General features: G+C 39.4%; 1 protein-coding gene across 1 annotated transcript in view; it reads right to left on the bottom strand.

The window, feature by feature from the left end:
* Window positions 1-26517, bottom strand: part of POLA1 (DNA polymerase alpha 1, catalytic subunit) — a 306108-nt gene that overhangs the window by 146279 nt on the left and 133312 nt on the right. Inside the window, exons 32-34 of the mRNA XM_039257241.1 lie at window positions 20480-20654; window positions 5968-6146; window positions 3864-3995 (exon numbers count right to left, since the gene is read on the bottom strand). Coding sequence (XP_039113172.1) covers window positions 3864-3995; window positions 5968-6146; window positions 20480-20654 — 486 coding nt within the window. The remainder of the gene's footprint in view (window positions 1-3863; window positions 3996-5967; window positions 6147-20479; window positions 20655-26517) is intronic.

Consider the following 26517-nt stretch of genomic DNA (forward strand, 5'->3'; position numbering starts at 1 on the left):
AGCAAATTTCTAAGGAATTCAATCACCGATTTCTGGTCCAAGGAACTGACAGCTAACAAACGCATGGCAGTGATCAGTCGTTCAAAGTTATGTTTTCTAGACGGAGGGCCAGCAACAAACATGTTTACACTAAAAAAGCACAGTGCAGTGCTGTAAGTAACACTCCTTTACAAGCGGCTAGAAAGACTACAAGGCTGCTGAGGGATCTGTGCTGTCCCACAGGAGCGCGAAGACCTGCAGAAGCCATCGGGGAGAATTTAGGAGTGGATTTTACTTGACGATGTGTCTTCAGAAACGAATGGCTCTTTTAAGTATTAAGATGAGGGTTCAATGTATATTATAACTAATAGTACTTGAGATCAAAGTAAATGAGCCACTATATCCCTCCCAGGTACCAAGAGAGGTCAGATTTCCCATTTATCAGGAAGTCTTCGGGGTAGACAGCAACTCAATCTCAGACTCTCTTCGGTGGCTACTTCGTGGCCGGCTGAGGAGAACACTTCAGCAATGAACCAGCTAAACAAACTTCCCAGCAGCACTTGACAGAGCTACACCTATTCTTCCCATTTCCAAAGCAGTGGAGAATTAATTACCAGTTCTATGGATCTATTGTAAGGATAATAGACTAAAGAGCTATCACAGACACATTTATTGTAAAAGCACAATCCCAAGAGTGTCTAGTGGAAGGCCAAAACGATTAACACAAATGCTTTGTCAGATCAAAGATAAAACCTGCACCGCCCAATTGAGGAATGAATTCGAACAGTGGGTTATCTTTCAAATTAACCAGGGCAGTTAGTGAGGAAAATTTCATGAAAGTGTAATTCTTAGCCTTTGTGAATCCACACAGCAGGCATTCTGCCAGCTGACAAGATGATGAAATTTTCATGCTTAAAAAAAGCCCTCTTCATTTCCCAATTTAGATTAGCTAGTGTTTCTCTCCCTTTATATGTGTGTGTGCGCGCACGCGCGCGCCTATTTGCTCTTCTGGAGAATTTAAGGGGAGAGGAAACACATATCAATTTTTCACTGTAAAATTGAGTCTTTCAAAAACATCCTTAAGAGCTCAGAGATATAGTCTTTAAATGGGCTTTTTATGATTAAAAAAAAAAAATACCAGTTCAATTTTAACTTTGTATAGAGGAACCAACAGGAACCAGGGCCAAAATAAACTATGAATTAGACCTTTCTGTGATACCTCCAAGTCTTCCAATGTTTCCATCAGGTCCTGAGATAAAGTATTAGAGTTGTTTTCCTCCTAGGAAACTAATATATTTAAAATTCGTACTCGATGCTTTTTAGATTTCTAAGGTACACTAAAATGTAAATGTCCTAGGAAAGGAGAGTTCAAGGGATACAAGCACTGCTATATATGGTGAAGAGAAATTCTGTATGCAAGTAAACGATATTAAAACATTAAATGATATAGATTCTCAGGCAGATTTTTTTCATGTTTGTTATGCATTTTTTCATTCAGCACAATTTATTCATGACAGAAACAGGGTTTGTGGTATATTTTTTTGAAAAGTGATTTAGAAGCGTACACTGCTGCCCTAACTTCTGTCTTTTTGTTCTTGACAACCTGATTTCTTGATAACCTAGATCTATGTTCTTGGGCAGGTTATAGCATTTGGTCAAGTACCACACTCTTCCACTGTATTCCTAAAGCTCATTCCTTACGGAGACGCCTTCCTCTCTTAACGTAGGTTGTACTCTCTCTGCAGTGATTCTAAGACAAAAATGAAAACTATATTGACTCTTGCTCTCAGTCCATGCACAACTTTTATGCCTAGTGGGTAGTATTTAACTTGTAAAACAGGAAGAAACCCTTTTGGTCATTAGCTTCAGAAAACAGTCACTTTATCTCAAGACTTATTACCAATATCCTGGTCTCCAGTACAGCTGCTGTATTAATCTCCAGCTGGATAGCCATCGCCACGGTACATCACACTGAACTAACTGTCATCAGCAGCACTGGAGGCAGAATAACAAAACACACTGAATACCACGTCCCCCTACCAGCACAAGTTCCTATAAGTCTGAGGACAGGAAAAAGAGAACAGTCTACCAGTGAAGTAGAATCTAGAGGTGTTTGAGCATTCTGTATAAAAGCTCTAATCCTGAGACTATTTAAGACATTAGTTCAGCACGGGGCCATAAAAAGAACGAATAAATGGATTTCTTTCTTTCCCATGCAATTACATATGACTAAGATCAGCAAGCAGAGAAATAGATTCCTAATTTTGAGGACAGTCCTATCAATCTTCAAGTTCACGAGTGATATTTGGGTATTTTAATTAGAAATCCCTTAGAAAAATCAATCAAGTGGGCACTTAACTAGAGGAAAACTGTTATTTGCTGCTGAGATGGCTGGTAGACAAGACGATTAAAGCAAATAGTACAGAAACCTTGGGTTAAATGTCGGGATGCCTATAAAGAGGTTATCTACTTAAAAAAATATTCATATAACCACCACCACCACCACCAGCCATACACTTCAGTGAGAAGTCAATCTTTCAGTTAGAGCAAACTGTTAACTATATAGAAGATTCCTTTTCTGTCTGTTCTCAAGTTAGTCAAAACAGATTGTCCTTTCTTAGAGAAGGCAAGAGAGGAGTTTCTTTTCGTATTAACATTTCCATGGTAAAGATTTTGATAGACTAAACACTGAGAGAAAGCTCAGAATTTTTCCCCAGAGCCAAGAATCATGCTCTGCTCAACGAGGTCTGTAAATGAGGAGATGAATAGTTTTGATTTGGGCTCTTCATGCTAAATAAAGGCCTAACATTACATGTGCTGAACATCTCATCTACTGAGGAATGTGAACCCACAGATAACCTTTATTCCCATCCAACTGTTCATTAAGTATGGCACAGGATTACTCACTAAAATGTTTCAGATTTCCCAAAATGTAGTCAAAATTATGATTTTAAAAATACCTTCACATAAACCTACTGGGGTATTTTTGACAACACAAATTATTCTCTGCTAAAATCACAACACATACACTCTATGTTTCTATTCTCCATCCTAATGACCTAATAATCAATTTTCATTTCATGAGTTCAATTTTAAAGAAGAAAATGCTGTATTATATGTTAACTAACATAAGTAGAAATTAAAGGATGAGGCTGATCAAGTCATGGGTCTTATCTAATAGAATCTGAGCATATTTTGAAAGTGCCTTGCCAATGTAGCTTCTTTAAGTAAGTTACACTGAGCTTTCACATAATAGAAATTTTGTTTACATAACAAAAAAGTCTCATTCCTATGAAATGTTAAAGCCAAAAACTTTTTAAAAACAGCCTTCTTTGTAATAGGGATAGCTCACTCACTGTTCTAGCATTTTTACTGTATTTTTATAAAAATTAAACATTCTCTTTAAAATGCCAGATTGCATTTAAAAGTTAAAACATGTTCATTTTGATTTCCTGGACAACACAGCTATGAAATGTTTTAGATTACCACATAAACATGAAGTCTCAGCAAGTAGGCAGTTATTAAAATAACCAAATATGATGTTGTGACTCTACTTGCCAAAGACAGGCAATACTGATTGTTTTCTCCTCTGGCCAAAGATTTGAGTGGCCATTTAATTAGTCTTACTTAGGTACCAATAAACTAAAACATTTTCTGATAATATTCTCATTTTTCCTTAAAGCAAAAATGCATTATTTAAAATACTGCTCATTAATGACAGAGATGTAATGTCCAACAGAAAATCAAATACTTTTTCTGCAAAGTCATGTCAAAATTTTAGTTACATAAAAAAACAAATAATACAAAACCATACTGTTTTATTTTAAAACAAGTACCAAATCTAAGTAAGCTGCATATGTGAGAAACTCATTGTATATACTTACTTCATAGTATTTTTTAATGCAACGTCTAATGTCCATGATCAATTTGTTGCTCAGCTGTACCATAAAGGTCAAAGGAGAAGCCTTACAATCGATGTTACTGCAACGATACAAGCTGGGCTCTATATCAGTTCCCTACAGAGGTCAGAACAAACAAATACACAAAAGGTTACTGTAAGGCTAGAGAAGGTTTTTTTGTGCTTAAAAGGTAACATGTGTCCTGGTGTACAATATTCATAATTCATTTTATTGGTGAGTTTTTACCCTAGTTTTTCAACTACTGTCCTCCCAAAGATCCCGAGTCACAAGAAACTCCCGCTTTTTTGCCACCAGGATAATGGAATACACAGAGTCGAACGGAAAACCCTGAAACCAGTTTTTTTTTTTTTACATTCGATATATGATACACTTTATGGATAAAATAATTTTCCCTCTGAGAATACCAGGGAGGTCACATTATTGGAAATAAACATTCTTCTTAAGAGGTATTGATCAAAGCTTTAAATCTGTGCTTATTCATCCCAAACCTGAAAATAAGACAAGCGCACTAATGACATTAGTTTGCTTTCAAATTGCCAACTTAATTTTAAGATTAAAGCCTAAAAATTAAGTTCTGCAACAGAAAGCAATCACTTATTGTTAGCTTAGAAAACCTAAAATTTCAGGGGCGCCTAGGTGGCTTAGTCGGTTAAGCGTCCGACTTTCGCTTAGGTCATGATCTCGCGGTTCGTGGGTTCGAGCCCCGCGTCGGGCTCTGTGCTGACTGCCAGCTCAGAGCCTGGAGCCTGTTTCAGTCTGTGACTCCCTCTCTCTCTGACCCTCCCCTGCTCACGCTGTCTCTCTCTCCTAGAAATAAATAAAACATTAAAAAAAAAATTAAAAAAAAAAAAAGAAAACCTAAAACTTCTGTAACCCTGCCTCTCTACTACCCCACCAAATGAAAAGTATTTGGGGAAGGGAAGGCAAGAAAGTAGAAATCTGAAAGAATGAACTAGCAATAGTTACAGAAAACCTCGTTTTGTTTTGTTTTAAACAAAAACAAAGTAAATATAATATACAGGAAAACTGTTGGGGTTTCTGGAGCATGTGTTTTCCTTCTTGATACTTAAACATCTTGGTTTCCTGCTCCAATCTGGTACATAACCCTAGCCGCCACGCTAAGCAATTCCAGGTGGAAGAGATTTTAGAGCTTGACATCGGCTCTTCCACAGCTAGCCCATCTGCAAGTCGTCAAGCCTCCATGCAATTAACTATCTTATTTACAGCTGTAATGAAGCAAAACTCAAGGATTTAGCAAGTATTGCTGATCTGTGTCTGCCTCTTCCTTGCACTTGCTTCCAAAGACTGCTTTGTTTTGATTCAAAAAAATGCAAAACATCTGCTGTTTGTCCAAATTAACTTAAAATAATTACTTTTAATTTAGATAAAGGATGTATTTTCTTTCAGTTTCAAGGTTTTACACAGTTCTGCTGCCTACTCATTTGCCAATGGCTAGTATATGTATAACACTGCAGTTGAATCAAGTAAATTGGCTAAGTTTCAAGTTCTGATCCAAGGTCAGTGATACATTTTTTGGCAGTACTTCTTGAGAGGAATGTTTCCCTATGACTTTTTTTAATGCCTGACATGCAAAGACAGCAGAAAAGATAATCAGAGTACCTTTGTCAAAAAGGAGGCAAGTGGGATGTGTAAAGATAAACAAAAACTTTCCAAAAACACTTAGTTCCCATTAACTTGATTTAAGATAAAGGCAAATAATGCCCTAAGTCTTAATAAACTGGGGCTGGGGCTGGAGAATTACAGGTTACTAATTAAGGAATTACAATAAAAATACTTTAAGATACTTTAGAATTTTTAAGAGATTCCATTTAAAAACCAAGGCCAGGCAAGTACTCTGGGGAAGGCAAAAACAATATTTAAGCACATTCTACTAAGAGTTCTCAAGCAGAAATGAAGTTGTGAAGGGAGATTTCAGACGATGGTAAAATTCTTTAAGCACACGAAAGCAACTTTCCCCCACTTTTCATATGTACGTGGTGGGGAGAAAAGGCCTCTTTGCTAGCTGGTTAACAAAACAAAAAGAAAGAAACAGAAAGAAACAACTAACCGAACCATCGAAGACACTATCGTAAATATTCTCTGTTCCACATGTGGGGCACGGACATTTGAATCTTTCACAGTCCCTGTATTTCTCCTCATCTGTGAGCTGTGCTGGGCCACCAAGTAGGGCATCATTCTCCTCATCTTTATGATAATGATGAACTCTAAACTGGGTAGAGTCGAGTCCTATTAAGGTAAAAGAAAAAGGAACAAACTTAGAAAGGTACAATTATTGTAATTCCTGTATACAATAACGACCCTAAAGAAGAAAACTCAGAAGGAATGATTTTAAAGTCATGCACACACATACACTACCATCTGAACTCAAGCCAAAGGCTCACATCACATCGACAACTAACTTCTCTCTTTACAAAAGATTACTTTATTAAATAAGACAAGTAAACTGCACTAACACAATGCAGATATGCCCCCAGACGTTTGGGTTCAGGCGCAACTACTTCTATAGGATGGTTTTACTCTCTTCTTAAAGTTCCAGTGAGAATCTCAAATAAATGTGCACTGTTATTAAGAAACTCTCTTAAAATCAAAGTATCACTATTAAGACTGAAATAGAGAATAAAAATCCCATTAAAGAAAACAAGTTCTATGCTATTACAACTCCTTCAAGTGCAGATACAAGTGCTAACCCTGATTTCAATGCAGTGGTCGATTCCATCTTGGCTCAGTAGTTAACAGCATGTAGGGTGCAATCTAATTCAGTGGTTAAAATTCAGTAGCAGCATCTGAGACAAAACGCGACATGGGTTTTTGGTATTCTGAATTCAGAAATTTAAAATATGTGCAAAAACAATGGATCTACACATTCTATAGGCCAAAACGTTCCCAACAATCTTGAAACGAAATATACCTTCCGTGTTTCAATCAAAATGACACAAGAAATCAACCGATGCATAGCTTATGCTACCTAGTTTCCACAAACTAAAGGAAAGAAACATTTTTAGGCCAATTTAATTTCCCTTCCGTCAAAGCAGATCTGTCAAAATCTACTATCTGCATTTATACTTTAAGATAATTAATACACACTGTATCTTAAAATATTTTCTTGAAATCACCCTTTAATGATTTTATTGTTTTTATTTTTTATTTTTGACAGAGAGAGAGAGAACATGAACGGAGAAAGAGGGAGAGAAAGACACAGAATCTGAAGCAGGCTTCAGACTGTCAGCACAGAGCCTGACGTGGGACTCTAACCCACAGACCATGAGAGAGTGACCTGAGCTGACATCAGATGCTCAACCGACCGAGCCACCCAGGTGCGCCTTGAGATTACCCTTTAGTAATTTCCCTAAGAATTCTAGGCTTTTTAGAAATTTAAGGAAAGTTATCATCTTTATCTTAGCATAAAGGTAAATAAATAATATAAAAGTTGCTGAGCACAAAGTTGAAATACCAAAAAATATCAACAGTTAGGTAGATAATCAAAGAGCTGTATTTGGAACTCGATGACAAGATCTTAAACCTATTTGCCCAGTTTTCAAGGGACATCTACACTTGAGGCTGACTGACACAGTGGACAGGTGCTGAACAAAGGACAGTAAGATAGGTCTCGATTTTCTCACCTGTAAAATGGAGGTAGTGTCACCTACCAGGGACTTTTGAAGTTTAAATCAGACATTGGAGGACAAAACCCTTTCGGTGGTGCCTATCATGTGATAAGCACTCAATAAATATCGTATGAATGAAAAATAAAAATAGTGGATGAACATCATTTAATCTAGACAATATTCACTCAAGATTATGTATTTGGAAAAATATATGGAACACACATTCATACTGCATAGCAAGTAAATAGCTGTTCTGTGTAGGACTTAATCAAGACAAGCATTTCCTAACATGATCATACAATAAAAACAAAGAGTACACATTAAAAACAACTTGAGGGGCACCTGGGTGGCCCAGTCGATTAAGTGTCCAACAGCAGCTCAGGTCATGATCTCACAGCTCGTGAGTTCAAGGCCCGTGTCAGGCTCCATGCTGACAGCTCAGAGCCTGGAACCTGCTTTCAGAGTCTGTGTGTCCTCCTCTCTCTCCGCCCCTTCCCCACTCACACTCTGTCTCTCTCTTTCAAAAATTAATAAACATTAAAAAATTTTAACAAAGAATACCAACTTGAAAAAGTATTCTTGGTTAGTGACATAAATTACTGTAACCTAGGTCACTGGGCCTCAAGACTCATCATACATTTTTTTGTTTTACAAATTACCTAACTCCTAAGAGAAACAGCAAGTTAGTGAAGAGTGAGGGAAGATATATCTTGCCATTTAAAGACAAGGAGGGGCAGAGAAAATGAAAGGCCACACCTGGGAATGAGGCCATTTCTTCTCTGAAATGAATGGTAACGGTTGCAAATTCCTTACACTCTAGTTGTGAATCCAAATCCAAATCACATACTGTCTTGCTTCATCAACAAATATGAGAAAGGAACTTTACCTTTTCTCTCATCGTGTATCAGTTTCTCAGACCAATACTATTTAAAAAGAAAGGAAAAGGAAAAACAATAAAGAAAGGTTTTCTCAGCAGCAAGCTTCTTTGGAGATCCAAAAATCAAGGAACGAAACAACAACAGTCTCACACGTGCAAAGAAACAGCCAACCTGCAGCAAGGAAGCAGGGAAAGGTCTCCCAAGGCTTCATTTAATTTCACTGAACTTAATTTTAGAAAGAGAGTGAGAGCATGTGTGAGACGGGGAAAGGGGTGGAGGGAAAGAGAGAGAATCTCAAGCAGGCTCCCCGCTCAGCAAGCAACCCGATGTGGGGCGCACTCCCACGACCTGGGATCATGACCTGAGCCGATACCAAGAGTGGGACACTCAACCAACTGAGCCACCCAGGCGCCCTGAAATGTCTACTTTAAATGTCCAATTCCAGAGACAACCCTTATCTGCCCATGGCAATAACAAAGCCAACTGGCATGGCTAATTACTTCAGATTTATTCCCATACTGAATTTTTTTTCAAGTGAAGGGACTTCATCACAGCATTCTTGGTCATAGATCGATGCTATATTTTAAAATATATAAAACATATTTTTATATATATTTTAGGAGAGGACTCTCTAATTACCTTAAAGTAGTAGGTATATAATGATACATGTACAAATTACTTAGATAAAAAAAGTCACAAAAAAGTGATTTTCCTGAGTGGACAATTATAAGTTCAACAGGCAAACTGCAGATGGTTAAATTAAATCTTATCATGAAAATATGTAATGTCATGTTAAAAAAATAAGGATCACTGCTGCTAGACTCTTTCTTTTAAAGGTCAAAATCTAGGCTTCAACAAGCCCCAAACTTATTCAATATATGGATTAATTTTTCCAAATCCTCACAGAATTGTCAACAAGCAGCTAATTTCAAAGTTTCAGGATACTTAAAAGTTTTAATGCTTATACCATAACATCATTAAGGCTGGCATGACACAGGAAAAAAAGTATCTGGTGCTGCCACCTAGAGGTAGATTCTGAACTTTTAAATGTGCAAAATAGAGCCGCTACAGGGAACTGCATTTGTAATTATGGTCCCTCTAAAGTGAAACACTTTTGTCAGAAAGGACATTAAAGCAAAACCTTTCTGATCAAAGGTGTCATATACACGGTGTAATCAATATTAAATTGCTCACCATACGGTAAGTAATCATATTTGTCTTTGAGGAAGAGATGCAACACTGATTTCCAAATTCCTCATCTTCTCTACTGAAAGCTTTCACTGAACAAGGGGCTTAAAGAAACAAACCTCATGCTCTATTTGAGAAAAGGAACTTCCAACTTGATTGGCCCAGCTTCTCACAGGTAACCTCGAACATCTGGTCCGGTACAGAGTAAAGGAAAAAAGAGCCTACTTGGATCTCAGATGAGTTATCTGGGGAAGAACAGTCGTGGTTCCCCCCAAAAGCAGCAGAAATGATGTGTGCTTTCAGGCAATCCCATGACTGGTAGTGATACAGTCACACTACTTTTCTTGGGCTAGGGGGGGCGGGATGGGGAGGACCAAAGGGAAAGTGAAATGAAATTAAAATACTGTCATTTATAATCAGACAATTTATAGGATCTCACATTATTTTGGCAACAAGATTAAAAAGCTCTCATGTTTCAAAAAGTATTTATAGAAAGTAACATCACAGACACTGGGGTGGATGAGTTCAGCAGTGCTGTTTTTTAATTAAGATCACCATATTCTTAGCACACACACCTCCAACGTGACATGTAGCACAAAATTAATTTCTCTACCATTGTACTTTCTAAACACTAAGCTATACCTACTTTTAAGAAGGTTCACCTGCCCCCATTTCCAAGGAGTATTTTAACTGTTCTGAATTTAAGGCGTTCAGTTGAGAGGCTGATGCATTGGACCAAACAATTTTCTTCCTCCCAAAGACAAGGTCTCTATTAGTGCAAATGCAAATAACTATGGTAAAGCCAATTATATAGGTCCATACAAGTGGGGAAGAGTGAAAAATCCTTATGAATAAAACTCCAAATGAGTAAAGAGAGAAACTGATATGCCTAAGCTATTGTTTGTAATAATTATTTAAGCGGCTAATAATAGAATTCTGCAGTAAAACTGTTTCCTAAAAATTTCTTTTAGGAAATAAATCATTTAAGTTTTGCACAGATCCAAGCGTTCATGTACCTGGACCTCTTAGAGAACAATACACAAATTGAGTATTTAGTATGATGGAAAAAAAATACTTAATGAATTTTTAAAAGGTAAATGATACAATCATAAAAAGCCTTATGCAAGAAATTTCATAGCAGCTTTATTAAAAATAACCAGAAACAAAACAATCAAGATGTCCACCAACAGGAGAAGGAAAAATAAACTTGTGTAATCTACCATGGAATACTACTCAGCAGTGAAAAAGAATAAGTGCTGCAAAACACAAGATGGGTGAATCTCAAAACTACTCTAAGTGAAATTACTCTAAGTATACACTGGGGGAGATATATCATTTATATAAAATTCTCAAATAGGCAAAACTAACCTAGGGTAAGCCAAATCAGATGAGTGGTTTCTTTTGTGAGAAGGGATGGTGACTGGGAAGGAAAACAAGGCAACGTTCTGGGTGATGGAAAAGTTCTGTCTTGATCAACAGAATATATGAGACTCTTAAGAGAGTAGCATTTCACTGTATGTAAATTATACTTGAAAGAAACCATGCTAAACAGAAGATGTTTGTGACATATATTTCTAAAGGACTCACATTTAGAATATATAAGGAATGCCTGGACGTCAGTAAGAAAAAGACAACCCAATAGAAAAGTATACAAAGACCTCAACAGGCACCCCATGAAAGGAGATACTCAAATGGCCGATAAGAATATAAACAACTGCTCAACTTCATTTGTCATCAAAGAAATGCAAATTCAAATCACGATGTCATACCACCACATTAAATGGAAAGGACAAAAAACACCAAGTGTTGATAAGAATGTGGGGCACTTATACACTGAGAGCAAGGAGTGTACATTAGTTGAACCACTTTGGAAAATCAGTAGTACCTACTAAAGGTGAACATATATGATGCCTCCCATAACCTAGCAATTCTCCTAAGTATATACAAAACAGAAACACATGCAATTGTTCGAGAGAAGACAAGTGCAAGAATGCTCACTACAGCACTATTCACAATTGCCCAGCTGTGGAAACAAGCCACAGGTGCACCTGTACCAGAGAGTCATCAAGTGTGGAATATTCACACAGCAAAATGCTACACAGGAATGAAATACAACCACATGGACAAATCAAACAAACAGAATATTGAGGAAAAGTAGCCAGACACTAAGAAGACACAATTTATGTCACGGCCAAAAAAAATCAAGAAAACTTCACCTACGATGTCAGGAATCAGGATAGTAATTTTCTGGGGAAGTAGAGGATAGTTTCTAGGAAATGCCATGAGGGGACTTCTTATGGGGATGTGGTAAAAGGTTTTTGAGCTCTAGGTCGACTATGCTGGTATGTGCTTACTTTGTAAAAGTTTACCAAGCTGTTCAGTTAAGGTTTTGCATGCTTTTCTGAATGTACATTATACTACCAGAAAATCCAGGTTGAAAAGGGTGAGAAAATGAGTACTAAATATTTATGATATACCTGTGAGTCTGTGTACAAACGTGTTAGATTCTAATCTCCTCAAACATATACACACCATCACCTAGGACGCAGTATAGCAAAAACAGAAAGAAACAGAACTGAAATATGACCAAGTCTTTAGCTCTACCTACCACTTGACAGGAAATACAGGTGATAGAAGAACATGTTAAAAGATACCAGTAGGATGCAATAGGCAAACTCCAGAATAAGGAAAATTCTATAGGACAAAAACTCCCAGTTTCTTAATAAGTAAACTGGACAGATGAAGAAAGAAAAAAAAAAAAAAAAAGAGGAGATTAACTGCCACATGGACCGGACTACATTCCAATTCAAACGAGGAGGTTTTTATCTTTTTTAAAGTTTATTTATTTTTAAGAGAGAGACAGAGAGCACGAGAGCAGGGAAGAAGGGCGGAGGGAGAAAACGAGACCTCAAGTGGGCTCTGCACTGTTAGAAGAGCCCAATGCAGAGCTCAACCCCAGGAACAGTGAGATCATGACCTGAGCCAAAATCAAGAGTTAGACGCTCAATCAACTGAGCCACCCAGGCACCCTGCAAACAAGGAAGTTTTTAAAAGAAGTATATCCTTAATACAAAGAGGGAATACAAACACTTACTGGATATTTGATGGAATGAAGCAATTGTGGGTTTTTGGTTTGTTTGTTTTTTTTTTTTTACTAGTGATGATAATATTGTAGTTACGGTGAAAAGGGGAACACTTACCTTTTAGAAATGTAAAATGCAGTATTTATAGGTAAAATTATATGAGGTCTAGAATTCACCTCAAAATAATCGGAACAGGTGGAAAAGAGGAACAAGATTGTCCACAGTGGCAGATAGCTAAAGCTCCGTCATGAGCACCTGGGGGAATCTTACGCCATTCTCTCTACTACTGAACACGTTTAGAATTTTCCATAATAAAACATTTTAAGAATTCTATAGATCCAATTTCAAGATCAACAACTGCAACTGGCACACCTGAAACTGCCTTTCATAGTAACAATAAACCTCTCAGTAAGACAAATGGAAAACTTCTGAGTATTTTTTAAAAAGTAACATCCAAACCTTTGGGTCAAATAAACCTACAAGATTTTTAACGCCCTGCAAAGATAACCCCCAAAATCTTGACTGGAAAAAATATCCTAACGTGCAGCACCCTCATGACCTCACTCAACTGTTTTAAGGACCCTGATGACAGGTCTAAATGTGGATTTTAACTTAATGAGATGTGTACTTCTGGGCTGGAAAAAACTCTAGAAGTATTTGTATTTTCTTTCCTATTTTTAAGCCTGAGAAAAGGTGTATGTAAGTGTATGCTGAAAAATATTTGGAAAATAAAATAGCACAAAATAAGAGACTTACACCAAGGATTGCTGCTCCTACAACAAGGGCCTGGTCTGCTGGCTACGCTGGTAAATATGGGCCGGGGATGGGGGGGCGGGGGGGGACAGGCAGGCCGGAGGTCCCTAGGCCCACCTTTTCAGAAGCTGGGAATTATTTAACCATTTTTTCTTTCTGATTCTGTAAAAACTGTCTTATTTTTAATAAGATTATTACTTTTTCTAGAAGGAAACTATGTTACCACTTTCACCCTTTCCTCCCTTATTCATATATGTATATATAATATAGTTTTAATAAAGTTCAATGCTCTCATTGAACTGTTCTCATTTATCACATCTTAGTCATTTTTCTGTAGGCTACACAGTATTAGTAAGTGTCATTTTAAAATGATGCATTCTTTTTGGGGTGCCTGGGTGGCTCAGTCAGTTAAGCATCTGACTTCAACTCACGTCATGATCTCGTGGTTTGTGGGTTCGAGCCCCACATTGGGCTCTGTGCTGACAGCTCAGAGCCTGGAGCCTGCTTCGGATTCTGTGTCTCCCCCATCTCTGCCCCTACCCTGCTCACCAGTTCTCTCTCAAAAAATAAACACTAAAATTTTTTTAAAATGATGTATGTTTTAAAAAAACTTAATCTGTAATTATAATACTGCACTATATAGATGAAAGCTGCTGAGAATATATACATCTTAAGTGTTCTCACCACACAAAAAGTTAAATACGGAAACTATGTGAGGTGATGGATATATTAATTCTCGTGATCTTAGTAATCAACCTACAATGTATATGTATATAAAATCATCACTTCATACATTTTGAATACAGTTAGTTATATGTGTCAATTACTCCTCAATAAAGTTAACAATTTTTTTAAAATGACCTAACTTAGGGACACCTGGGTGGCTCAGTTGGTTGGACATCTGACTTCAACTCAGGTCATGATCTCATGGTCTATCAGTTGGAGCCCCACGCTGGGCTCTGTGCTGATGGCTCAGAGCCTGCAGCCTGCTTTGGATTCTGTGTGTGTATCTCTCTCTCTCTCTCCGTCCCTCCCCCACTCATATTCATGCTCTCTCTCTCTCTCTAAAATAAACAAACATTTTTAAAAATTTTAAAAATTGACTTAGAGAAATTCCCATTTTTCTCTGGAAACTCCAAGTGTCACAAAGCCAGAAGAATACTAGTCTCAGCAATTATTCTAAACATGCCTCAGAGTTTGACTCCAAGTTCCAAGGTATCTTTGACTTAGGTGAGCAGTGTCACTGTGGGCCATCATATGCCATGTGGAATGTCTGAGATGGCAAGGGTCACTACCGTGCAGGTCAGGGCCATTGCCATTCAGCAATGGGCTGAAAGAACTAATGAGAAGTGGCAATAGGCAACCAATCTCGAGTCCACACTGGCCTCTCCCATAACGCCAAATGCCGACACCTTCATAAACTCTTCCCTGGTGGCTCAAGCTACAAGTGGTCTCCACCTCCCATGAATGCCTATAATCCTTTATTTTACCTCTCTTGTGACAGGTACTGTGCTGTCCACTAGACTTCTCCGCCATGGAGAAAGAGACTAAGTGGCCTGGGCTATAATGTGAGTAAAGCAGCCAGGGCTTACTCATCTTCACATCCCTCACAGTGCCCATTATGATGCTGAGCCCAGCAGTCTTCAACATTAATGTATTCAATGAATGCAAAAGTAGGCTAGGAGCATGATCCATTTGATGTGATGGAATGGCGCGCCATCCTGGAAGAGGTGGTTCTTATCCGTTGACAAGATAATAACCTACTTTGCATTTGGTGTGATCTTACTTTTTAAAGTTTATTAATTATGGTATAGGAAATATTTAAGATTTGCAAATGACGGTCACATATGTACATTCTTCTAAGAGCTTAATCATGAAAAAAGGCAAGAGTCTAAGATCAACAAAGTAATACCCAAGGCACCTGCTGGTGACATCATTCTACTGCCAACCACCTATACTTTATCCACCCCCCTCCCCTTTTTGTAGGCCTGTCAAAGGCATCCCTGACATTGCTTGGCCTGCTGGTACACTTATTTCTTGGATGTTACAGGACCCTATCTATTGACAAAAACTACCTTCTGTAATCCTGGTGATATATGGGGCCATTTTTTAAAAGGGAATTTTTACTGTCCAAGTGAATCCAGGAACACCCTGGGTTAACTGTGTTGTGTGGTTTTAAACACTACTTTCAGAGATTAAATTCTAAATTCTCACGTTCTTCAAATATCTGTAGTTTCTCAGGACAAAGACATATGCCTACAATTTGATCAATGGCCATGATGAAATGTACTTGACAGCTATTATACAAATCATTGCTCACTGGAGGAAAGATATTACATAATTCTAAGTACTTTATGCATAAAATATAAATTCATTAAAAGATAAAGTTCAAGGATGAACTTTAGACTATTCTTATCACTGGCCTGTTTTGTTAGGTACAGAAGACGATGTGGATGTTGTAGCATACTGTGAATATTTCCTCTACAGACCACAGAAAGCTTTTACTGGAACAAGAGAAAAAAACCTACAGTTTGGAGAACAAAAGCTAAGAGTGCCAAGTTTTCGTGGCCATGTTTCCCATAGGGCTATTGTATAAGAAGAGTAAGACTATGTTTTTTTTCTATTCACAGATGGAAAAAGAGTAAAATTTTGCTTTATTTAAGCCCAGTAGCAATAATCTTGCATAGGTTTCAGAAAAATGATACATATTTTACTGTGGGATAATGAGGACCATTAGTTATTAGAGAGAACAAATTATTCTCTTTCAATTCAACCCACTTATTCATTCACTCATTTAATAGACTATCCTCTCTCCTCACTAAAATGGCCTTCCTCTACAGAACACCTGGCCATGCAACATGCCACCAGACGGACTTCAGGAGGGATCTTGACAGGGACAAATAGTCATAGCGTTTCCAAAGTGAAGCCACAGGATAAAACCAACACTTGATGCTTGCCTTTCATTTCAAGGAAAGCAGTATAAAAGCAATAGAAAAAGAAAAAGGTAGTTGAAAAATATACTTGCTCTCCACAAAAGAGTCTTAAAAAATAAAAAATCATGAACTTAATAATTTTCCTAAATGAAATTATGCCATTATTCCTGATTTCTTTATACTAACTAAAAGGACAAAGTATCAAACTTCACTGAAGTTTCAACACTGTAATACATTTCATTAATCAAAGATAAAAACTACATTAAAAGCAAGAGAATTATTTTATGTCTGTGATTAGGCAGTTGGAGGGCCTGTATTTTATGTATACGCTTGTACACTTCAACTTATTTAACAGTGTCAGTTCACTAACTGTATTTTTTTTTCATATAAAGAAAACAGATTTAGAATTTTAGAACAAATTACAGTAATTTTATGCCTACGGCTCACACCTCTTAGAAACCACACATCCCCTTATACTCCCGTTACTTTCCTACCACTTCCCCACCTCCTCCCCTCTCCTCTGCTCTAAAACCACAGGCTAAGTGAGAACTGCTAACAGGGGCCTCGAACCCCCTAGTGAAAAACAACAGCCATCCTGGTTTTCCCTGGGGGCGGGGAGGGGGGAGAGGAACAAAGGATGCAGATGAGAATGTGGCTGCTGCAGAGGGCAGGGAGCAAAGGCTGCCAGCACAGAGCCACCTGAGGAGCTCCCACGTTTTCTACAGACCTTCATGGTCAACGGCATTTGCAGTCCTGTACTTCACACATGTGGACCTCCTATGGGCAAAGAGGGAGAGAGAAAGGACTGGGGGTTTCTCACTAATGCAGGCAGAGACATGAACAGCACCAGTGACAAGAGAAGCTGCACTGGGACAAGAGAACGAGCAGGGGACGAGGGGACGGCACAGTGAAGACAACTTCAAACTTCACAGGCCCTTGGCTGAAGAACCGCTGTCAAGCGGCACAAGATAAGAATTAGAAGATAAAAAGAGTGAGTTGCAGCAACTCCTTAAGAGCTGAAGACACAGATCCTCCCAGCAGCTCTGAGGGGCTACCTGGCACCAAGAGCTGGGGGGGGAGGGGATGGGCTAAGAGAGATGGGGGCTGGGTGGAACTGTGTCCAAGTATGGAGGGCACCCTGTGCGCCCTGAGATTGGTCAGTAATAACATGGACCCTTGGAAGACGGGATCCACGAGGCTACGAGCTAGAAAATAATTTGCAAAAACTGGATTCATATGGCAGCCTGTGACCAGAGGGCAGCAGCGATTAGGATTAAGTCTGTCTTTAATCAAGTTAAAATCTGTCCGCTGTTTAACTTAGAATTACGACCCCAGAATCAACAACATCACTCTGATCCCCTCTGGGACCAGGGCTAAGATGTGCAAGCGGGTATCAGAGTCCCCACCAGGCAGGCTCCACCACCCTTCCCTCAAAGATCTGCGCTGACCACGTGTCACTCAGGAGGTGGAGCATGTCCCATCTACTCCTGCTCAGGGCCGGGCCACTGGGAAATCTGACACCAGGGAAGGAAAGGGTAGCAGTTAACCTCTAGACTGGATTCTTGGCAAGGTGGCACAGGCACAAATGGAAAAACTGAGAGATCTACTCTTTCAAAAAATGGTTCCACTCGGGTGTTTTTACTGCATATGTTCAGGGGTGGGTGCAGTAGGGAAAGGAGGGAGCGTGAAGAAGATGAAATTCCTGTGCCTTCACATCCACACCAGTCAACCCCTGCTTGAGGACCTGTGTCATAGCCTCTCAAAGCTAAGAACAGGTAGTAGAGGGTGGTGCAGTGGTTAAGAGCACAAGCTGTGGAGTTCACAGAGGGCTGGGCCTCAATCTAAACACAGCCAGCCCCCTAACTAGCTATGTGACAAGACTGCATTAGTTACCTCTCTGAGCCTCTGCTTCCTTCTCTGTAAAATGGAGCGAACACAACCTACCCTCATGAGGCTGCTGCGAAGATTAATGAGATAGCATATACAAAGTACTGAGTACGGTATCCGACAAAGTAGCACCCACTGTGGAGGTGAGAAAGAAGGAGGGAGCTAAAAACTATTGTGCACTTCAACGCCCCCTCCTCCCAGCTGAGGATTTATAAACCTCATCAAATACAACTCAACTCTGAGAACACATTATATGATGACTGGGGTAGCAGATTTTATCTTCCTAATTATGTTCTGCTTAGGCAAGTGTCGAAAATCAGTTTCCACTTCCCGAGCAGACGCTGGTGGAAGACTGGAGGCAGGGTTGGCAGGCAGAAGCTCGGGCAAGTACTCGGTAGGGGCAGGATGGCACACATGTGACCTCCTCATCCACCTGTCCAACCCCAGGCTGCACGTGCACAGTGAGCGCGAACTCCGTATAAATCTTCCAGACTGGACGAGCGTGGCCACATTTACGCCGACACCTGGCAGGAGAGCAGGATGCGGCTACTAACAGCACCCTCTCTGCTCTAGGCCTGTGCGGAGCATCGCCCATGCAACAACCTATTGCTCCTCAGAGCAACTCTGCCTTATGATTCCAGGAACCAAGAAAGGTTTAGAGGCTTGAGAAAGTCACAGACCTTGGGAATTGCAGAACCAACATGGAGACCCAAGTCTCTATGATGTCAACGCCCGTGTCTTAAGTCACACATTTCAATGAGAAGAGGGGGAAAATTTTCCATGAAGAAGGGACAGAATGAGCAGTGCCACACCAGGGGACCCTAAGTATACCAATTAAGAAATAAGGCTAAAAATAGCACTCTCCACAATAGCTAAAACATGGAAAGAGCCTAAGTGTCCATCAACAGATGAATGGATCAAGAAGATGTGGTTTATCTATACCATGGAATACTACATGGCAGTGAGAAACAATGAAATCTGGCCATGTGTAGCAACATGGATGGACCTTGAGGGTGTTATGCTGAGCGAAATAAGTCAGGCAGAGAAGGACAAATACCATATGTTTGCACGTATAGGAGGATTAGGAGGAACTTGACGGAGGAACAAGGGGGAGAAGAAGGGCGGAAATGGTGGGGGAAAGGGAGAGAGGCAAACCATGAGAGACTCTTGAATGCTGACAAAAACTGAGGACTGATGGATGTGGGGGGGAGGGGGGGATGGGCATGGAGGAGGGCACTTTGGGGATGAGCACTGAGTGTTATGTAGAAACTAATTTGACAATAAACTATTTGTAAAAAAAAAAAAAAAAAAAAAAAAAAAAAAAGAAATAAGGCTAAAAATAAAGGTTGGAGCTCCAAAGTTAGAGTCTACAACTGCCAGAGTTAAAGACTGAGATGTCAGTGGCACCTGGACTTCACTTACAGATCGCGAGGCGTCATCTAAAAACTTTATTAGGCAGTATTCTAAAAATACTCATCTTTGCATACAATGGGAAAGACAGCAGACATCTTAAAGTACTGTAACTCTCTACATGCTGGCCATCTAGAAATGAAGTCAGAGCAAGTAACGAAATACATTCTAAGGAGGGAACGACAGTCTGGTGACACAGGAAAATATAAAAAAAAAGCAAACAAAAACAAAAAAACCCAGAGCTTTCAGGATTGACCAGCACCTCCTGGGATGATGAAAAATTAGGAATTGGCTCATTCCTGGAAGGTAACAGCAAGTCTAGTTTTCACAGAATTAAAATAGAGTAGGATACTCAGAGGGAAATGAATACTAAAAATTAAACTTTTTACTGTTTAAAAAAGTTGTGAGTTGTGTACTCTCACTTTATACAAAAATACATTTAGAGATAGACCACCCATCACAATACCATCAATCTTCTTACTTATAGAAGTTCACCAATTAAAGCTAAAACAACATAAACTGAGACACTGTAACCTGCCCTCAATCTTCTCTCCATCCCTTCTCTTCCCTCAGCATTTACTGATCGAGGGCCTATTGTGGAGCAGGCCATGTGGCCACAGAGGGAGCAAATATGTGGGCTTCCCAGTCTATGAAAGGAGACAGACAATAATCAACCAACCGCAAACATAAATACCCAACTATAACCAAAGAAGTGCTCGACACATACCGTGCCATTCAACAAGGCTTGCAACAGTTGAAGGAGGACTGCGGCTGCTCGTATACCCAGCCGGGTAAGAGGTTCAGTGAGCTGGGAACACTTACCTAACCACGTTGCAATGAGGACAGCATCAATTCCGTCTATTGGCTCACAGATCCGAGCCACGACTGGGTGGATCTGCTGAGCCAGGTAGTACTGGGTGTCAATGGTTAAACTGTCCTGTTTCTGTAGCTGTTCAGGGGCATAGGCCCTCTGACTCGCACTGAGGTTGGACCCATCCTACAAAAGAACACAGTACAGGTAGTTGTTAAGAAATTCAATCATACCTACTTGCCTGGCCGCAAAGAGGGACAACAATTCAAATTTTACAAATTCCAAACACCAAGAAGTCCTTTTGACCTATTCGTGAACATTTCATATGTATCTACAAGTAGGAAGATCAAGGAAAACATGTCCCCCAGTGTCCAAGAATGTAAATCCAGCATGTGTTGTGTTCTATTTTTTGTTGAAACATGAAACCAACAAGATGGCATGACTAGATTAAATAATTCCACCTGCCATATCACAGAAGGACACTGAGAAGACTTGCTGACTATCAGTCTAGCCAGAAAGGCCTTTTAGGAGTGACGAGAAAAGACATGTGTAGTCCTTTTACTCTGTTAATACAATCCCTTCATGCAAGAATTCTAGTCATAATGTCATGTGAAAGGCCCCCCAGGGATAATATTTTCTTTGAGAGCTATATGTAGCAAGAAACAAACGAGCAAGTAGAAAAGGAGTAAGAAACCCACAGAGTAGTAAGTCATATATAAAACTGGAACAAAATTAACAAGCTATCTTGGTGGAATGGCAACGCTTTAGAAGCAAAATCTCTGGCCACTGGAATGAGGCGCATGCCATTTTGCACTGTTTACATGGCTCTCCTCAAGGAAAGAAAAATGAGTCAGAAAGTATCTTTCAAAGGCTTTCTCTCTCATTTTTAAAAGAATGTTTATGTATTTTTGGGAGAGAGAAAGACCATGAGCGGGGGAGGGGCAGAGAGAGAGGGAGACAGAGGATCTGAAGGAGGCTCTGTGTGGAGAGCAGAGAGCCTGTGCAGGGCTCGACCCGTGAACTGTGAGATCATCCCCTGAGCAGAAGTCGGACTCTTAATCACCTGAGCCATCCAGGTGCCCCTCAAAGGCTTCCTCTTTATAAAAAGTTGTATAATTCTATATAATTGATTCACAGCCCTGTGGGTGAGGTCACCAACATCTGTGAACCTACTGGATCGACATCTGACAACTCACTCCACTCCTACGGTCGACAACAATAGAATTTAACATTCAGGTTAATTTTTTTAAAAAAAATTTTAATATTTATTTTTTTAATTTTTTAAAATGTTTTATTTATTTCTGAGAGAGAGAGAGACACAGAATCTGAAGCAGGCTCCAGGCTCTGAGCTAGCTGTTAGCACAGAGCCCGATGCGGGGCTCGAACCCACGAACCGTGTGATCGTGCCCTGAGTCGGAGTCAGATGCTTAACCGACTGAGCCACCCAGGCATCCCATTGTTTATTTATTTTCGAGAGCAACAGATTGTGAGCAGGGGAGGGGTAGACAGAGAGGAGACACAGGATCTGAAGCAGGCTCCAGGCGCTGAGCTATCAGCACAAGAGCCCAGTACAGGGCTCAAACTCACACACCTTGAGATCATGACCTTAGCCAAAGTCAGCTGCTTAACCGACTAAGGACTGAGCCACCCAGGTGTCTCATCAGACTAGTCAATTTTAACTATTCATAGTGCTTGGCTGTTCTGCCAAATAGATAATCAGCCCCTTCTCAGGGCCCAACCCAAAGCAGAGGCTACTTGCCCACCACTGTCTTCACGAAACTAGAGGCAGAGGCCTCCTTTTCTGGCAAGGCTCTGGCAAGGCTCCTGAGGGAAACAAACTGAGATATTTATCAACTAGGTTCTACCTGGTCTAGGATATAATGAAACACCTAGAAAGAAAACAAACCTTGGACTGAAAGACTTGCCAAATAGTTATTTTTCAGGAGTTCACAACATGGTACAAGAAATTAGGCAGAATTCACCAACTTTAATTGCTGCCCTCTGAGAAGTCTGAATCATTAGAGGGGAGTAAGATGACGGTCAATGACAAAAAGAGTATGAAAAATCCCTGGGCGGGGCGCCTGGGTGGCTTAGTTAGTTAAGCGTCCGACTTTCGCTTAGGTCATGATCTCGCGGTTCGTGGGTTCGAGCCCCGCGTCGGGCTCTGTGCTGACTGCCAGCTCAGAGCCTGGAGCCTGTTTCAGTCTGTGACTCCCTCTCTCTCTGCCCCTCCCCTGCTCATGCTGTCTCTCTCTCTCTCAGAAATAAATAAAACATTAAAAAAAAATCCCTGGGCAGCACGTCTCTATGCACCACAACTGTATTCAGACTGACTTTATTAACACACACATGAAACTTGATTGATATGTAGTACTGTATTTTTTAAAAAACTTGTCTGTCCTTGGGGTGTCTGGGTGGCTCAATTGGTTAAGCATCCAGCTCCTGGTTTTGGCTCAGGTCATGATCTTGCAGTTTGTGAGACTTAGTCGTGCGTTGGGCTCTGTGCTGACAGCACACAGTCTGCTTGGGATTCTCTCTCTCCCTCTCTCTCTGCCCCTCCCCTGCTGGCGCTCTCTCTTTCTCTCTCAAAATAAATAAATGAACTTACAAAAAAATTAGTTTGTCCTTAAGATTATAGCAATGTTGAGTTAACTACTTTTTAATGATAAATAAAAATCAAATTGTAGAGGCAATTTTTTTTCTTTTTAAGGCACACGAGTTTCTTTCTAATATATCATTAGAAGATATTCTCAAAGTAAGGCAAGTTTTTTAAAAAGCAAGTATTTTAAAAATACTTGAAAATTTCTAAGTATATCCTCAAGAACGTTTTTATTTTAAACAACCACACAAAAAAAGACCAGTTTTAACACTGACCCAAATACATTTCTTTTTTTTTTCTTTTCTGAATTGGCTCCATGCCTAGCATGAAGCTCAATGCGGGGTTTCAACTCACAACCCTAAGATCAAGAATTGAGCTGAGAACAAGAGTCGAATGCTAAACTGACCGAGCCATTCAGTTGCCCCACCCCAAACATAGTTCTTGTTGTATTTAAAAAATCTGAGCCCAAACATGACTATATTCAAAAGAATTGGTAAAACCGGTTTTGCTATGCTGTATTGGAAAAACATTCAGGCTACAACTTAAGAATATCCCTCACAGGCCTAATTCAAATCTAGCAGATTCCATGGTATATGCAGTAAAACACAACATACACTTGAAAAAGAGAGTAAGAAGCAAAGTTGGTCTTGCATGAAGTGCCTATGTAGTAATTCATGAAGTTCACAAAGTACATACTTCAACAGAGACAACCAGGTGCAGTCAATTCATTCAAAACTATGGTCATCTTTAGTAGGAAACTCATGGAAAAAAGTTATTTCAGTGGGTGACAAGTGGGACCCTTAAAACAATTATGTTAAAGGCATGCCTTATGGAAATTATGTCTAAAGAAAGTTAAATAATTAAGGATTTAAAACTTAACCATTAAGTGGAAGCTGATTTAAGAACCCAGTAAGTAATTCTCGTAAGTTTTACAAGTCGATAAACTACAATATAAATCAGACACCAAAAACATTACTCTCTGAACTCAACTGAATTTATAGTATGAGTAAATTATCAGTAGAGTATTATAGTCTAATTTTAATTAGAAATTTTAAGTAAAACAACTTGTCTAGGAGACAGACTATTTGTGGAGGGCACCTTTGCTTAGAGTAGTAAAGTACTCTTCAAAATATCAACAAGAGATTCTAAATATATGGTTGTGTTTGGAAAAAGAATAATTCAAGTCCTTAAAAGCACAAAGGTAGGCAGCTCTGGCTGGCAAACATACTCAAAGTGGGCCTATCCCACTGTTAGGGGATGGAGGCAAATCGAAGTCATACAGCTTTTCTTGGGATACAATGAGAAGAATACATAAAAAGAAACATGAAATGTAGTTTTAACAAGTAAGTTAATGGTACAGCCCCTCTGGAAAACAGTGTGGAGGTTCCTAAGGAAACTAACAATAGAACTCCCCTATGACCCAGCAATAGCACTACTAGGAATTTACCCAAGGGATATAGAAATGCAGATGCATAGGAGCACATGAACCCCAATGTTCATAGCAGCACTCTCCACAATAGCTAAAACATGGAAAGAGCCTAAGTGTCCATCAACAGATGAATGGATCAAGAAGATGTGGTTTATCTATACCATGGAATACTACATGGCAATGAGAAACAATGAAATCTGGCCACGTGTAGCAACATGGATGGAACTTGAGGGTGTTATGCTGAGTGAAATAAGTCAGGCAGAGAAGGACAAATATCATATGTTTGCACGTATAGGAGGATTAGGAGGAACTTGACGGAGGAACAAGGGGGAGAAGAAGGGGGGAAATGGTGGGGGAAAGGGAGAGAGGCAAACCATGAGAGACTCTTGAATGCTGACAAAAACTGAGGACTGATGGATGTGGGGGGGAGGGGGGGATGGGCATGGAGGAGGACACTTGTGGGGATGAGCACTGTTATGTGGAAACTAATTTGACAATAAACTATTTGTAAAAAAAAACAAAAAACAAAAAAACAAGTAAGTTGTTAAGGCCCAACATCAGTGGATAGGGGAAATATTGACAATACATCAAAATGGATGTATTGTCCTTTATCAGCCTCAGCATTTTTGAACTTTTATAGCTCAGTAAAATCCCAGAAAAAGAAATCCTAAGACCTAATATCTAGATATCAAGGAACATAACCTTGACTTCTAAATACATCGATCACACTACCACACATCTCCATTCCAGGTTTAGCCAAAACATAATTGTGGCTGGATTTCATTATTAGATGTCATTTCACAGAACCTATATAATTTTCAAAGCTGTATTGCCATCTATTCCTGTCACTAATAATCTAAGAGCTTTTTCATGTATGTGAGGTCATAAAGTGAAAAAAAAACTAGCCTATTTACCAAAATCTTTATTTGCATAATATGAAAATTGTTTTTTTGAGATGAGACTTGTCAGAGGCAATATGCAAAGCACATTAAGGGCTTGAGCGAGTCAGACATTTATGGAAATATTTTCCTGCAGGAATTGGCTTTCTCTAACAGTTCTTAATCAAGGGTAACCCTAGGAGGGAGATAGAGTCAAGTGCTGATTCCTGTCCATGTACTTAAATCATTTGTTATGTACGTCATCTGCAATACCGAGCAGATATTAGCAGCTAATTTTTAAATTCTGAAAAGACTCTATGATTTAAAAACACAATGACTATAGTTTGACAAAGATCAATCATAATGCAATGAAGTTCAAGGCTTATCTCATTTTTTTACTGTAATAACAAAATGCAATAATTAATTAATTTTAAAAAGTCTTACACAGATGAATTATGCCTTTTGGTATGTATACCAGACCACAGTTACCTTTACAGCATTTGGATAGAGGCTGTGACTCTTTTTTATTTTTTAATAGGAGAAAGAGATGAGATGTCTCCTTTGCTCCAACTGGAGCTAAGTGCTTTCAAAAAAGGAACTTGCTCTCCGTCCTACCATCCTTCCCCATCCCTAACTGTTAAAGACACGCTATTCCCCAAAGAAACTGGTTAGTGGTTTCAACTTGTGTTCCAGAGGGGTCAGAGGTTCCTCAGAGGTATCTCATGGAAGAGGGACAAGGCAAGGAGGTGGGTTCTAGGCCACTGCCACTCAAAATAAAGAAAAAAACCCCAAACTGGTTAGATAATTTGTGTTTTCTTCCTAAGGTGTTTTTAGGATCTGTCACCTTTCTCCATATTATGAAGCACTCCATACTTTTTTCAAGTAAGTATTCGAACATAGGCTAGGGAAACCCGCATCCACTCTCTTACCCTGACAGTATTCCTAAAGGAAACTGTGGCAAAAGGAATGATAACCAGACTCCTGTTGGACATGTGACCAAACTTATACACATTCTCACTCAAGTTAATTTTGGGCTGAAACAGCATCCACTGTTAGGCACCTGCCTCACCAAGATAATTTCAAGTGAGCCAGGACACTGGTCTTAAACGCTTTAGGAAAATTTTAATAACATACGTCACCTCT

The sequence above is a fragment of the Hyaena hyaena genome, unplaced genomic scaffold (genome assembly GCF_003009895.1).
Source record: "Hyaena hyaena isolate Hyena2069 unplaced genomic scaffold, ASM300989v1 scaffold_611, whole genome shotgun sequence".
Classification (NCBI taxonomy): Eukaryota; Metazoa; Chordata; class Mammalia; order Carnivora; family Hyaenidae; genus Hyaena; species Hyaena hyaena.